Source organism: Grampus griseus, assembly GCF_964374135.1.
Source record: "Grampus griseus genome assembly, chromosome: 9".
Classification (NCBI taxonomy): domain Eukaryota; kingdom Metazoa; phylum Chordata; class Mammalia; order Artiodactyla; family Delphinidae; genus Grampus; species Grampus griseus.
In genome coordinates this window covers 67,190,906-67,205,182 of record NC_139003.1, presented here as the reverse complement: position 1 = coordinate 67,205,182, position 14,277 = coordinate 67,190,906, and the positions used below count along the sequence as shown (strand labels likewise).

Below are 14,277 nucleotides of genomic sequence, written 5' to 3'. Positions count from 1 at the left end.
TATAAAATACAGGCATGATGCATTTGATGGGCGTCTAAGAGTGAATTTTTAAAGAGTGTTTCAAAAGCTCATTTGTAAATTAGTTTTTTGGGAACTGGAACTTGTTTTATGATGATTCAAAAATCACTGAGTCTTAGGAGGTAGTCAGGAAAGATTATATTCAAATGCTAGGAAATAATATCCGTGCCCTGTTTCCTAATAGGAAACTAAAAATCTTTTATTTCCCACATTTTAATTTCAAGCTGTTTTTATCACTGTTATTTAAACTGATTGAGTATTTAAATGACAGCAGTATTTGTTAGGTGTTGTTTTCCTCTCATTTAAATATATAATTCTGAAATTTCTTAGTGAAAATTATATTTTGATAACTATGAGAACATTATGTTAGTAGATTGAATACATATATTTTATTATATTTATATATAATTTTTAAGTCTCATAATATTTGTGTTCTTCCATGACATTATTTCATGCATTAATTCAAGATTCTTTTGTTACCATCTTAATATGATGAAACTCCTGAAAATTATAAAGATTTTGACAAAACATAATTTAAAATACTTTTCATAACATATCTAAACTTTTTTCTTAATTGATATAAAATAAGTTGAACTTTATGTATGTTTAGAAAATTCTCTCTGAAAATGCCTGCAAAATACTAAGATCTATAGTTTGCCTCTGAATGGATTCTATTTTTCTTATTTATTCAGCAGGGCTATTATTAGTTAATAGACTAATTCTTGAAAAATGCACTGTGTATTGTTAAGTTTAACAAAGAATACCTATTTTTTTTTAAAAAACGAAGACTATTTCATTAATTTAGAAGTTATGTTATCAAAAGAAACAGGGAAGAAGCATACTGCCTATTCATTTATTTGCACATTAGTTTGTATAAACTAGGCAGTGTCCCCATTCTTGGTCAAAACATACTTTTTCCTGTTTGTTTGGGTTTTTTTTGGTCCTGCAGTGCAGCTTGCGGGATTTTAGTTCCCTGATCAGGGATTGAACCTGGCCCCGGGCCGTGAAAGCACCGAGTGCTAACCACTGGACTGCCAGGGAGTTCCCCTGTTTCTTTTTTTGTGATTGCCTTTTCCAATTAGATAGCCCTTCAAAAATGGTAAAGAACATTTTGCATGTTTGTCTTAAAATTTAATTAATCTGGTGATATTTATTTATATTTTAAGAAGTCTTTGTTTCTGGACTGTATTATATAACCACAGTAGCATATATAAATAATTTGTGTGTTTTCTATTTCTTACAGATTCTACAAAGAAATTAAAAGACGTTCTTGAAGAATTCCATGGTAATGGTGTGCTTGCAAAGTATAATCCTGAAGGGGTAAAACCTTTTTTCTTTATTTAAGTTTCATATAGATGTTTGGAGGAGAGATTTCTTAATAAAGAGTCCTTGGAAATAGATATTCATATACAAAATGAAATTCATAATGAAATGCTATTCTGGAAGGTACATTAAATGGTGTACTACTTTTTTCACCCAAAAGCATTTTTCTAATGAAAAGAACATTTCTATATTGTGTGCTTGGAAGTGTATAGATTATTTATAATACATGCTAGGTTCTTTTCCTAAAAGTCAGGAAACAGTTTTAGATAGAACGGGAGAGAAAGTGTGTCTGACTCTCACTCTATGACCTACAGATGTTAACCCCAAATGAACATTGGCATGGGGCAGGCAGTATTCCCTTGACTGAAGAAAGATTCCGTGATGGATATAAGTGGTCTCTTACTTTAAAGAGCAGGCTTGGATACAAAGAGAGGAATTTTTTCTCCTTATCTTGTTTTAGCCTGTTACCAATAAGCTTATGAATGTCTCCCTATAAAAACTTTATGTCCTGTCAATTGCTTTGAAGCACCTTGCTTGAATGAATGTCTTTCCCTCCCTAATTATTTGTTAATAACCTTGTCTTTAAGACAAGGTTAGCTGAGAAATGTTACATGTTAAACGTTTGATCATCATTGCTGTAAGTTCTTTTGCAGCTTCACCAAGTGACAGTTGGGTTGTATGGGAGCTAAAAGAAACTGCCCTTTGTAGAAGATTCTTTTGCCTGGATGTATTATCTAGCCATTCATTAGACAGATTTGTTTGCTGATGAAAACGTGATCTGTTTTTTGTTTTCATTACCATTGTGGTTTTGAATGTTTACAAAAGCACAGTTCTTGGCTATCTTTAATATTTAACTTCTCTGGGATTCATAGAACTAATATTTTAGTCAAAACCGAATCTCTAAATTCTGACCTCAAAATGTTCATATTGTTTTATAATTTCCTTTTAGTATTTCCAGTACTTACTATTCTTACTCCAATATTTACTATTTTTCCTTCCATAGTTTTATTCTGTCTACATTCTGATACATAATTATACTTTTTAAAGCTCTTTAACCTAAGATTTATTTTCTTTTTAAAAAATAAAGTTAATGTTTAGTGCCTACAAATGATGCAGAAAATAGACAATTTAAAGCTACTCCCATTTGCCTATATCATGAGGGAAAAAAGCAGGCATCTGGCCTACATTTTCCTCACATTTCATTTTCCTAGATGCTTTAGAGTGAGAGAAAGAATGTTGGCAGATAAATTGGTAGAACTGAAAATCTCCAAGACCAAGAAAGCAGGGTTGGAAAGGTAAACATGACAGCTTTACTGAATTGCTGTGAGACCCCAAAAATTCATTAATATTTACATTTCCCAATCATAGTTGAAAACATGCATGTTATCTAATCTACAGACAGAGAGAAAAACAGTTTTTTCCCCCTAAAGATAGCTGTCGGCTATAAATTCAGTTGGAATGTGATCTTGTTTGCTTCAATTATTTCTTATTTAAAGGACTCTCAAGACTTAGTCTTACTGATATTATATGTTTCATGGGGATTATCAGTCACCATGTACTGGATTTATTGAGGTAATTACTAGATTCATTGTTAGACACACATATGATGTCAGCCTTTTCAATAATGTAATACCTCTCCATAAGTGCACAGGTCTGCTCTTGAAGTGCATTATTAAAATAATGAACAGTTGAGAAACAAAAAAGTTAGATCTCATTAAGACCCAAAAGTATTTCTAATTTAAGAGTGAAATCACTCTCAGATTTTAAAGCTGATAGATATTTTCCCATCAGGAGAAAAATTTTAAGTTTTTATGAGTCTTTTAAACACTAGTATGTATTTTACAAAAGCCAATAGGAAATATTTAGGAATATTCAGTGTTTAGAAATAAATCTTTAAAGCCTAGAGATTCTGTTCAGTACATGCCTTCATCAAGTTTATAAAAGGTTACTTTAATAGTAGGAAATAATTCATACTGTCAACTCACATGTGCAGTTACCACTCTCTATTGACTGGTCAAGTTGAGCCCAAAGTAGGCATAGATGAGTGACTACCTAACTGATGTTCAGTTGTACAAGAAAAGTGATTAATCTAGTCTTGCTTTGGAGTAAATGACTAATACTTTGTTTTCTAAAATGGAGGTGGCTTGTATCATCCATATAAAATGTATTTACAAAGAGAAAACAACCTAAATATCTTTTAAAATTGCTTCTCCCCTTTACAAAGTAAAGCTGCTTAAATAGTAGATGCATTATTTTTCTTATGATTCACTTGAACTACTGAATTATAAAAGCTCTGTGTATAAAAGCTTAATCCAATGAAAATGTGACGGGTTTAAGTCTATTTGAATAGAGGAGAAATACTGTGTAATATATGGATGACTCATTTATTTTTAATTCCTATGAGGAAATAAATGACAGACTCATAAAATATAAATTTAAACAATGGCTTTAAAGATTCTTTAAGAATAAAAACTTGAGAAAGGTGTTGAGATAACCAAACAAATATGATTATAAAGTTTTTAAGTAAAGAAACTCATCTTGAGAAAAGTAAAATGGGGCTTCCCTGGTGGCGCAGTGGTTGAGAGTACGCCTGCCGATGCAGGGGACACGGGTTCGTGCCCCGGTCCGGGAAGATCCCACATGCCGTGGAGCGGCTGGGCCCGTGAGCCATGGCCGCTGAGCCTGCGTGTCCGGAGCCTGTGCTCCACGACGGCAGGGGCCACAGCAGTGAGAGGCCCGCGTACGGCAAAAAAAAAAAAAAAAAATGTAAAATGACTTTCCCAAGATTAACCATCTAGGTTTGTGACAATAACTGTAGTTAAAATCTGGTTGTCTGGGATCCCAGTCTAAGACATTTCCTCTTCACTTAATTGGCTAGGCCATTAGAATGAGAGGGAAGACCTGAGGAGATGAGAAGGATAAGGGGAAGGGAAAGGTATTTCACATGCACTGAATGACATTGCATGTCATTGCAAGCATTACATGGCTTCTGTAATGAGCATAGCATTGTTCCATTGCACATAATTATTACTGACTCATGCCCAACAAGGTAAGAGATACCTATTAGTTTCCACCTAATCTTATGTGGACAATATAAAGAATATGATTACAGGTAGATTGTAGTGGCCATCCAGTCCTTGTGAGAAGGTTCATAGTAAAACACACTCAGAACATCTCAGATGTAACTGATTCATGAGAGTCGTCGAATTTTATAGTATGAGAAAGAATCAGTTTGGCATTGCATATATAAATATTTTTTCCCTGGATTCCAAATTCCACACCAAATTATTTCATTGACATCTAAATAGATGGGAAGAAATTAAGCAGTGGCTTATGTATAGAAAGATATTTGTCTTTAAAGGGGTGGAGAGAGGCTGGGTATGTTATTCTAATAGAAGGAAATAGGAGTGGGGAATAAGTATAATCGAATTTATCTATATATGTACTGTTATATTTTCACATTCTTCTCTGGAAGGTTTTAATTATACTGTATGTGTTATTCATTATTATCTCATGTCAATTAGAACTGTTTGCTTATTACATTCTAAGATTGATTGATTCAGTGATTCTCACATTTTAGCTGGCATCAGAATCACCTGGGGGGTCTTCTTAAAACAGAGGTTGTTGCCTCCTCCCCTTAGTTTCTGGAATGGGGCTCAGAATTCTCTGTTTTTATCAGTTTCCCAGCTGATGCTGAAGCTGCTATTTTCGAACCACATTTTTAGACCCATGGATCTAGGGTCTGCTTTAAAATCAATCTGTAAACTTGACTTTTTAGTTAAATTATCAGCAATATGAGATGATAAGTATAAATTACCTTACCTTAACGCACGTATTCTTTCTTTCCTTGCATGCGCAGAAACAAGACATTCTTAAACAAGTAAGACATTTTCTTTTCTATTAAAATCTGTCTTTTCTTTCTTTATTCTGATGTGAGCTATGAATTTCTTATCCGTATCACTGAGCTATACTTCTGTGCCAATAAGATTCGTATAATATACAATATTAACTGTAATACTTATAAAGTTGTAAGTGACAGATATTTGTTTAAATTAAAAACTCAAATGGAGGAGCTGATACCTCAGTAGAATCAAAAAGGGTCCAGAGTGCCGGCTTCAGTTTTGGAGACTCTTGAACTTAATTTTCTAATTTCACCGAAATAGAATCAGGCTCTGGTAAAATGATCTATTTAATGAAAGTCTTAACTTATTATTTTACAGTGGGAGATTTGATAATTGCTTTTAAATGAGATGGATAAGGACTTTTTAATTGGTCTACAGTGCTGTTAGAATCTGTGAAGAAAATATGAGTGAAAAGCTCTTGATTTTAGCCCTCCTGGGAAAAAGAGCAATCCATCTGTTGTTTCAACCAGTCTCTCCTAGTAAAGTCCATTTTGTCAAGGAAGTTTTAGGTCCATAGTTCTGTTGGATCCCTAGAATTACAACACATTTTTGAGTTCTCTAAATGGAGATGTTTATATCCTGCTGGGAATATATCTTACTAAAATGCATGAGCTGCCTAAAACCATAACATTGTCTCCCTTGGACAATACTGGCTATGTACTAGTTGCTTCTTATTCACAAGTTTCCCTGTTGTTTCAATGACAACAAGCACTGCAGTTTCATCCCCAACATGTCCCAGTACAATTGATTACATCAGAATGATCTTGACTGACTTAGACACTGGTCCTACATACTACAGTCTCCTAGGATGAAGCACAACTGAAATGGCAACTCATTGACCGTGATGATTTTTACCAGCCCCTTTCACAGGATGGCCTTTCCCTGATCTCATCCCTGACCTCTGTGGAAACCTACTAGCTCCCCCAAAGACAGTCTACATGAGCTTGATGTTGTTAGGAGGCAACCCCTCAGAGTAAACGGTTGCTTTTATTAAGCAGGCCCTAGTTTTTAAAGGGCATTTGTTGAACACCTTACTCAACAAACACACCATTCTGCACAACCTTCATCCCTGCTCCAGGCTGTTTGAAAACTGGTGGCAAATGAGCGTCTTTTCTTGGGGTCAGTAGAATGAGCTTCTTCCTTCCTTTTCCTGGCTCAGCCTTTGTTCCATGTGCAGTTGTTTAGTAGGGAAGCAATTTCAGTTGCAGAGTAGAAAGAATGCGGAAAGCTGAGGGTAGCCAAAAGGAAAAAGAATGAGGGCATGCATACTTATTACTCTGTGTGTGTTCTTTGTTTATCAGTGTTCTGTGAGTGTAGGGTTTTCTTTTTACATTTCCTGTCATTAGATGATTCTTGGCCTAAGGCTGAGTTAAATTTTCATAGCTCCCTGGGCGTACTCTATCTTTGTACTCAGTACTCTGTACTGGGTTTGTGTTATTCAGACAAGTGAGTTGCTTCAACCCCTTAATAAGAAACCTGGGATTTCAGAACCTACATTTTGTAGTGCTGCTGCCTAATGTATATTTTAAATGTCTTTAACAAGGGTATTGACACTATTATAATTATTAGCAGTGATATAAACACCCTTGTATTGTAAGCTATAATTGTACTTCCAGAACCAAATTCAACCTTTACCATTAAAGAAAGCACCTGGAAAGTATAACAGAGAAAACGTGGTCTTAGGGGTCTTAGGTTTCCAACTGAACTGAGTTCAAATCCATATCTGCCACATATGAGCAGGTCTTGGACAAGTTACTTCATCTCTCCTAGCCTGAGTTTGTTCACCTATAAAATGAAGAGAGTATTGTCTCTACTGAGTTGTTAAAAGGGTTAAATTCTAAAGTATATGCAAAATACTTAAGTCTCTGTCTGCCAGGTGTTCCATTGATGTTTTGAGGCAGTGGCTGTGAATCACGCTGTAAGGAGCAACACGATTTCATATGAAAGTTCTGGAAAATTTATGAAAGGTGAAAGGGAGAATATCTGAGACACACCCCAACCAATCCTGTAACCTTGATTTTCTCAGAGCCTCACTTTCCTCATCTATAAAGTAGTAAATATAACGCTGTCACTCTGATGTCTTTCCCAACGCTAAATTAATTTCCTTCTACCGTGAGATATGAGTGGAGGACATGACATGGGATTTGCTTCCCCTATCAGGCCTGGTTGCAATCCAGAGCGCTGTCCTGGCAGTAGTTATGGTGTCTGTTGTATTTGCTCCACCTCTCACAACTGCATAAATGCCAGGACAATTAGTTAGCAAGGAATGGATGTAACATGTTAACCAGTATTTCTGCTTCTCTTCCCTATTACTATCAGCACAATTTCGGTCATCTTCCTGCTCTTATCAAAGCTACAACCAGAACAGTTTTGAAAACGTACCAGCAAATTGAAGAATAAAATGCCACTACAATTGTTATTAACCCTATTTTGCCTGTGCATTACTTATTGTTAAATACATAGTAACTTTTATTTCGCCATGTTGCTTCAGTTTTTATGCCTTGATACTCAGAGAATTGCTCTTGCATAGAATGGAACCACATCCAACAATTTGAGAAAATATTTGCATGGATACTTATGAGATTAATTAGTTATGTCATAATTAAACAAATCAAGTTGAATAACTTCTTGCAGGTTTCTTTGAATTGCACTGAGGATCAAATCTCAACATTTACAAAAAAAACAAACTATTTTATATCTCTGAAAACATCTAGAATTTGAGAACGGACCATCTGCTACATCTATCCTAAATCGAAAACTTGGATTAATGATTTGACTGCTTCACGTGGCTAGGTGATATCTGTTACAGTTGATATGTCACAGTTGATCCATTTCTCCCTTAGTGTTCTGTAATAAATATACAGAAATTTAACAATAGGTAAATATTTAGGGTATATAAAATATAATTATACTAATTGCTTCCAATTGCTTTCTCTACAGATGAGTTTTAAAAACAAGGTTAAATAATTTAAAAAATAAACTAGTAAATCTCCTGAGTTTAATCATAACAGCTAACTTTGATATGCAGTATTTAAACATTCTGTGTAGGTCGCTCTTTCATTTCTTTCATAACATTTATTAAATAATTTATATGAGTTAAAAATCAGGTTAGAGAAAAAGTGACGCTGGGATCTTCAGGTGATCTTTTTCACTTGTTCAGGGACAAGTAGAGCAAACTCTTTAGGTGCTTGCTACAACTAAAACTTATCTTAAGGTTTGTATGTTGTTTCTGTTTGTGTGTTTTCATCAATAGGAATAGTTTTTTTGAACAGAAGTACAGTTAAGGATATTAGGGGAAAATAAATCTAGAGATTTAGGTAGAAAGGCCTAGAGTGTCTAAGGATTTTAAGGGTTTTTTTAATAGGTAAAGGAAATCATGAATGATATTCCTAAGATCAACGAGTTAAATTTTCCACTTAGGAAAATACTTCTAAAGCCAATGTGAACAACAGGCTTAAGTTAAAGAGAAGATCAGGTATGAGTTATTGAAGCAGTCCAATCAAATGACAAAAACTGGGAGGGCATTTGGGATTGTAATAGAGGCTGGGGGCAGAGTTAGAACACATTGCAGATATATGGTCAAAAGTAATAGGTTAAAAAAAAAAAGTAATAGGTTACACTTAGTATGTCGAAAAGAGTTACAGTCAACTCAGTTTTCAAGATTGTGGAACTGAGTAGAGATAGTTATGCCATTACTTTTTATTTTTATACTTTATTTTATTTTCCTTTTTTCTCTAATGGCTAGTTTATTGATACACTAGTCAATACATTTGATGGTGATAAACCAGTTGTACTAGGTATGAATATTGAAAAATAAAAATCTGTCTATAGAATTATACTTTGATTAACTATAACATAGTAACCTTTGAAGTCAGAAATATTTAGATCCTTGGCACTAACTAGGAGCTTTTGGCTTTGGGCAATTTGCTTGACTTTTCTGAGCCTCAGCTTTCTGTCTATAGAATAGGAGTGTTAGTAGCATTTACTTAAGGGGTTATCGTGAGGATTGAAGTATAGCATACACATAACATATTAATACTTAGTGCAGTTCCTGGAACACAATAACATTTAGAGAGTTTCCATTATGTGCAACAAACATATTAAGCAAACACCTAATTTTATTTTTCCACTTATGGATAATAGAGTGTATCACTAACTATGAAGATTAAAACGAGATATTGGAGGCTTTAAGAAAGAGTTTGGCATAAAAGCATGCACTGGTGAGAGATAAATATACAGAAAGTGAGAAAAGCACTTGGAACAAAAATAATTGGGTTGTGTCCCAAATGCATTTATTGCATGTATGTTATATACTGGATATTGTATCTGGACCTGTGGGAGAAATAGAAATGGTTAAGATGATCTTTGCTATCAAAAAGTGTCAAACTATTAAATATATTTTCAAATTGCTGACAAAATGCTTCAACTCAGGGAATTCTTAAGCCCTGAATTCTTAAGTCTTTACCCAGTTGTAAAATGTCAATCCCTCACTCTCACATGCTGGCTGAGTATTTCCTAGTCTGCCTTCTACACCTTCCCATCTTGATTTTTCTCCCAATAATAACCCTGGTATATTTGGGCCTTGATGGATTAGAAAGAATAGAATTTATAGGATAGTATATATTTGAAACCTTTACAAATTTTTGGTTATTTTGTTATCATTAGTTTTATTGATTTTATTTTATTTTAATCTACAACATTAAATATATAACCATATGCTATTATACTTTAAAATAATCTCATTTGAGATTTATTAAGTGAAACAGTATATTCCTGCTCAGAAGCTTTTTCTATTTATTCTGTTTCACAAATTCTTACCATCCTACCTGAATCAGTTTTCTTTGTTGCTAGATTTCCTACAAAGAGGTAATTGAGTGAAATTGTGCTATTTTGTTTCTTCTTTTTTTGCTATTCCAGTGTCCATACTTCAAATATATAAGGAGGACTTACAATGTAAAAGACACTATTTTAAGCACTATGTGATGCAGTGTTGTGTTGGATCTTATAGTCTAGCAGGGAAGAAGAGATAGTTGTAATTCTGCCTGCACACATACCTTCATTAAGAGAACTCCCTTTGGAAATTTTCTTTCAAAATAAAGATGCAAGTAAGCAGTCATTAAAAACTGACATTGTTAATGAAAATTATATATGCATAGTTGTTCCCAAAATCTTTATTGAGTTTTTGAGGAGAAATAACTTTTAGAGCATATGGTGTGTGCCTCAGTAACAGCTCACAGCAGTTCTAGTGACAGCACTGAAACATAGGCAAGACAACGTCCTACTCTGTGAAAGTAGGACGGATTCCTGCTAAGTACAAAATGTAGTTGGATACAGACTCTTGATCACAAGATATACTGAAAATCACGATAAAAATAATCTGCTTAAAATTCTTCTAATCCATTATTTGTATTTCATAATTACTAAAATAACTTGGAGTAGCATTGTTTGTTATTCTTGCCATTTATCGTCTTACTGAAAAACATGTTTCTAATTTTCTCTTTACTGAGACTTAATAAATGTTAGTTTTAGGTAAAGACAACTAATAAATTATGCACCTCTGAGGAAGTAAAAATAATTTCATTTGCCAAAACTAAGCTTTAAAAATCCAATGTGAAATTCACACTTTCACTTTCACTCTTTATCTTTAACAGAAGTTTCTCCATGGCAGTTTTAGGAGACTATCAAGGAGCTCTCTGAAATTTGAAGTAATGAACAATAAATTGCAATACAAAATAAGCATAAACAATGAGACATTTAAAGTGCACAGTTTTCTTCTGAAAGTATTTTAATATAAAAAAATATGTATTTGAAATCTCAGGAAGTTAGCCATGCTACATATTAATTTATATACTTTGGTTCAGTGACCTTTACATCAATGTTCAATTTAATATAATTAGTTAATGATATAAATTAGACAGCAGAATTGAAATGGAAATGGTGAAAGAAAGCCTCTAATTTAAGTCACTGCCTACCTCATTTGATCAGAGTTCTTTTGCCCAGTAGCCAACAGTATTGTACACATAGCAGGTACTCAGTCCATACTTGCTGGTAAATGAATTAAAGTCATTTCTTTGTGAATGGTTTTAGCTAGTACCTTAATCTATAATAGTTCAACGATTCCTTTTTTCTTTTAAAGATCACTTATTAATCAGCTGTGTATACAAGTTTGTTAGAAAGTGTGAAAATTGGACAATCTTTTGTATGATATAAAAGTTATAAGATCCTATTATATAAAATGATCCTATTATATAAAAGAGTCTTATGATCCTATTATGGTCATATGATCCTGTTAAAATGTGTTAGACCATGTGATCTCCTGCTGCAATCCCTCCAGTAACTGTTCCTCTCTACCTTAAAACCATAATGCTTTATTGACTGTCTAGTACATGTTACAGGATCAGCCCCCATCCACACACCACCAAAGATCCTATCTCTCTAGTCCTCCCTCAGTCCTGCTCGGGACCCCTGCTTTTCCTCACTAGCTCCTACAGCAAATCCTCTACAACAGGACCATCTTAATACCTCAGGATATTCGCACCACCTGTTTGATCTGGAATGTTCTTTCTCCAAATATGTACGAAGCTCTCTCCCTCATCTCATTTAAATCTTTATTCAAAGAACCAATTCTCATTTCCTAGTCCTCAGATTTAAAACTGTAAACACCCCTCCCCCATATATAAACCTTTCCTTCTTTATTTTTTTAGGCAACATTTAATACCTTCAGACACGGTACTTTTATCCTGTTTATTTTGGATTTTTTCTTATTCCCTTCATTAGAAGATAAGCTTCCTGGTGGAAGGAGTTTTGCATATATCAGTAACATTTTTACCACACCACTGAGAACAGAGCCCAGTACAAAGTGGATGTATGCATGATGAACATTTGCTGAATATGAGAAAATCTTCATCCCAAGACTGCCAAAATAAATTAAAGTAATGATAGAATGACGACATTTATTTTCATTCACTTTGAATCTACTTGGATGAATACTAGAGTTATTTCTTTAGTATTAGCAGGGATTTAAACACCAAGAAACCAGATGGTCAGATATAGTAATGAAAGGCATATAGAAATGTGTTTTTGGGTTTGTGCCAACTTGGCAACAACATCTGAGCAGCTTCCCAAGTTTGTATTCTTTACAGATTCTCTGTGTTATCTCCCTAAATAGTCTGTGCCTGTTCCTTCAGGAAAAAAAAATGAAAGAGCAGTTTTCAAAATTTTAAACATCATTTGATGTATCTGTCTTTGAGCTTACAGCCAGTTCGATTTTTGAACACTCATTCAATTGCCTGACCCTACTTTTTTCATTAGTGTTTCGATTGCTATGCATATAAATGATCTCATTCTATTTAAAGGTCACAGTCTTCAAAAACCAATGCTAATGCTGCTAGATGATAGCAGTAGAAAATAAGATACTTAAATTTCAAGATATTCTGCTAAATCATGAGATAAGGAAAATGTATAGATTGAGGACATTATCCACTTACAGAAATGTTTGGTACTTTGGACAGCATAGAATTTTAGAAAGGATTGGAAAATCTTTTGCTAATAAGAAAAAAATGGGTTAACCAGGAATGGCATTGAAGATTAATTCCTCAGTGAATCTGAAACACTGAAGCAGCTGCCTTTTGGCTCTGAAGAAGTTTGGGGTTTGCAGCATTTTAAGCTGTGTGTAATGACAGGAAATGTAAGAGAAAGGAAGTTTGCTGCCACCAATAATGTAAAGAAGTTGGAGGAAAAAGTTGACATCATCAGTAAAACTTCAGTCATGAATAGGATGACATCATCTCATGGAAATCATTTAAGAACTAGGGAAATCTTTATTCTATTCTTATGTCTATGATAAGTTTTTATTTTTTTTAAAGTAAGATAATCTATTTTTAAAGGCTTGCTTTCTGAAGGCAGTAATTTGCCAATGTTGCCTGACACAGAAAAATTACAGCAAAATATCTAAGACCCCAAAAACAGAGGGTTAGATTTGGAAAAATGCAATGAAATTCTAGTTTCTTGGACCAATAAAGAGGTGGGCAAATTAAGATAATGAAAAAACCCATCTAACCTCAAACAAGTGCTTCTTTTTACTTATTCCTTTTTTTCTTTTACTATTTTATTTCTTTTACATCCTATGTGTCCAAGGGTGCGTTAAGTGCTTTACGTCAATTTATTATTACGTTTAGGCAGCAATGATGAACAGTTGATCTTATATGGAGGAAATTAAGGTGTAGTGATGTCAGATAATAAAACTAAGCTATTTTTTGATTGCTGAGCAAGGGAGAGCTACAACACTGGAGAAAATTCTGAAAGTTTTCCTGAGATCTGAAAAAAGAAGAACCAAGGAGAAATGTATTCCTTATTAAGAGGGATGTCATGCATTAAGTTCACTTCTTCCTTTTGGTTGCCTATTTTTCTGGTTTTCATCATGAAATCACAAGCACCAATTTCAAGGAGGTCCTATGTGGGTTATCACGCTTGGGATGTGGCAGATTTTTCCTTAAAAAGAGAAAATATGTTTCTTGCCCCAAATCACTCAGGTGGTGAGTGGAGGTATTGGAATATGAAACAAAATCATTTTATTCTGGAGTCCTTGTTTTTGTTTTTGTTGGTTGTTTGGTTAGTTGTTGTTGTTTTCCTGCTCCCACATCAAACCCTTGGCTTGAAATAATTGTTTTAAAATATAATCTTATTGTAAAGGAAGGTTCAGAGAAAAAAATTTCAGCAATTATAGTCTTTGTTCACATTTTATTACCTGGTTTCTCAAAAAACAAAACAAAAAAAAGTGAAAAACAAGTAAACAACGACAATTTTAAAAAACACCCACCAAAAAACAATGAACCATGTAACGATTTGTTAAATGCAAATGGAAACATTTAAGTTAATATGGTTTTAAGGCCCATTCGTCAAATACCATTTGGAATTCTTCCTAACAAATCAAGAGGTTGGTATTATAGATGAAGAATTTGAGGCACAGAGAACTTAATAAATTGCCCACTGTCACACAGTTGGAAAGTGTTGGATCTGAGAGTTGATCTAGGTA

The 14,277-nt window shown here is 33.9% G+C and overlaps 1 protein-coding gene across 6 annotated transcripts in view; it reads left to right on the top strand.

Moving 5' to 3' along the window:
* Positions 1-14,277, top strand: part of DGKB (diacylglycerol kinase beta) — a gene marked incomplete at both ends in the record, with an annotated part of 639,446 nt that overhangs the window by 88,648 nt on the left and 536,521 nt on the right. For 3 of the 6 annotated variants that reach the window (XM_082661791.1, XM_082661788.1, XM_082661787.1), the window contains 2 exons: positions 1,262-1,338; positions 5,201-5,221. In XM_082661791.1, the coding sequence (XP_082517917.1) occupies positions 1,262-1,338; positions 5,201-5,221 (98 nt within the window). The remainder of the gene's footprint in view (positions 1-1,261; positions 1,339-5,200; positions 5,222-14,277) is intronic. The other 3 variants (XM_082661792.1, XM_082661790.1, XM_082661789.1) reach the window with 1 other exon arrangement.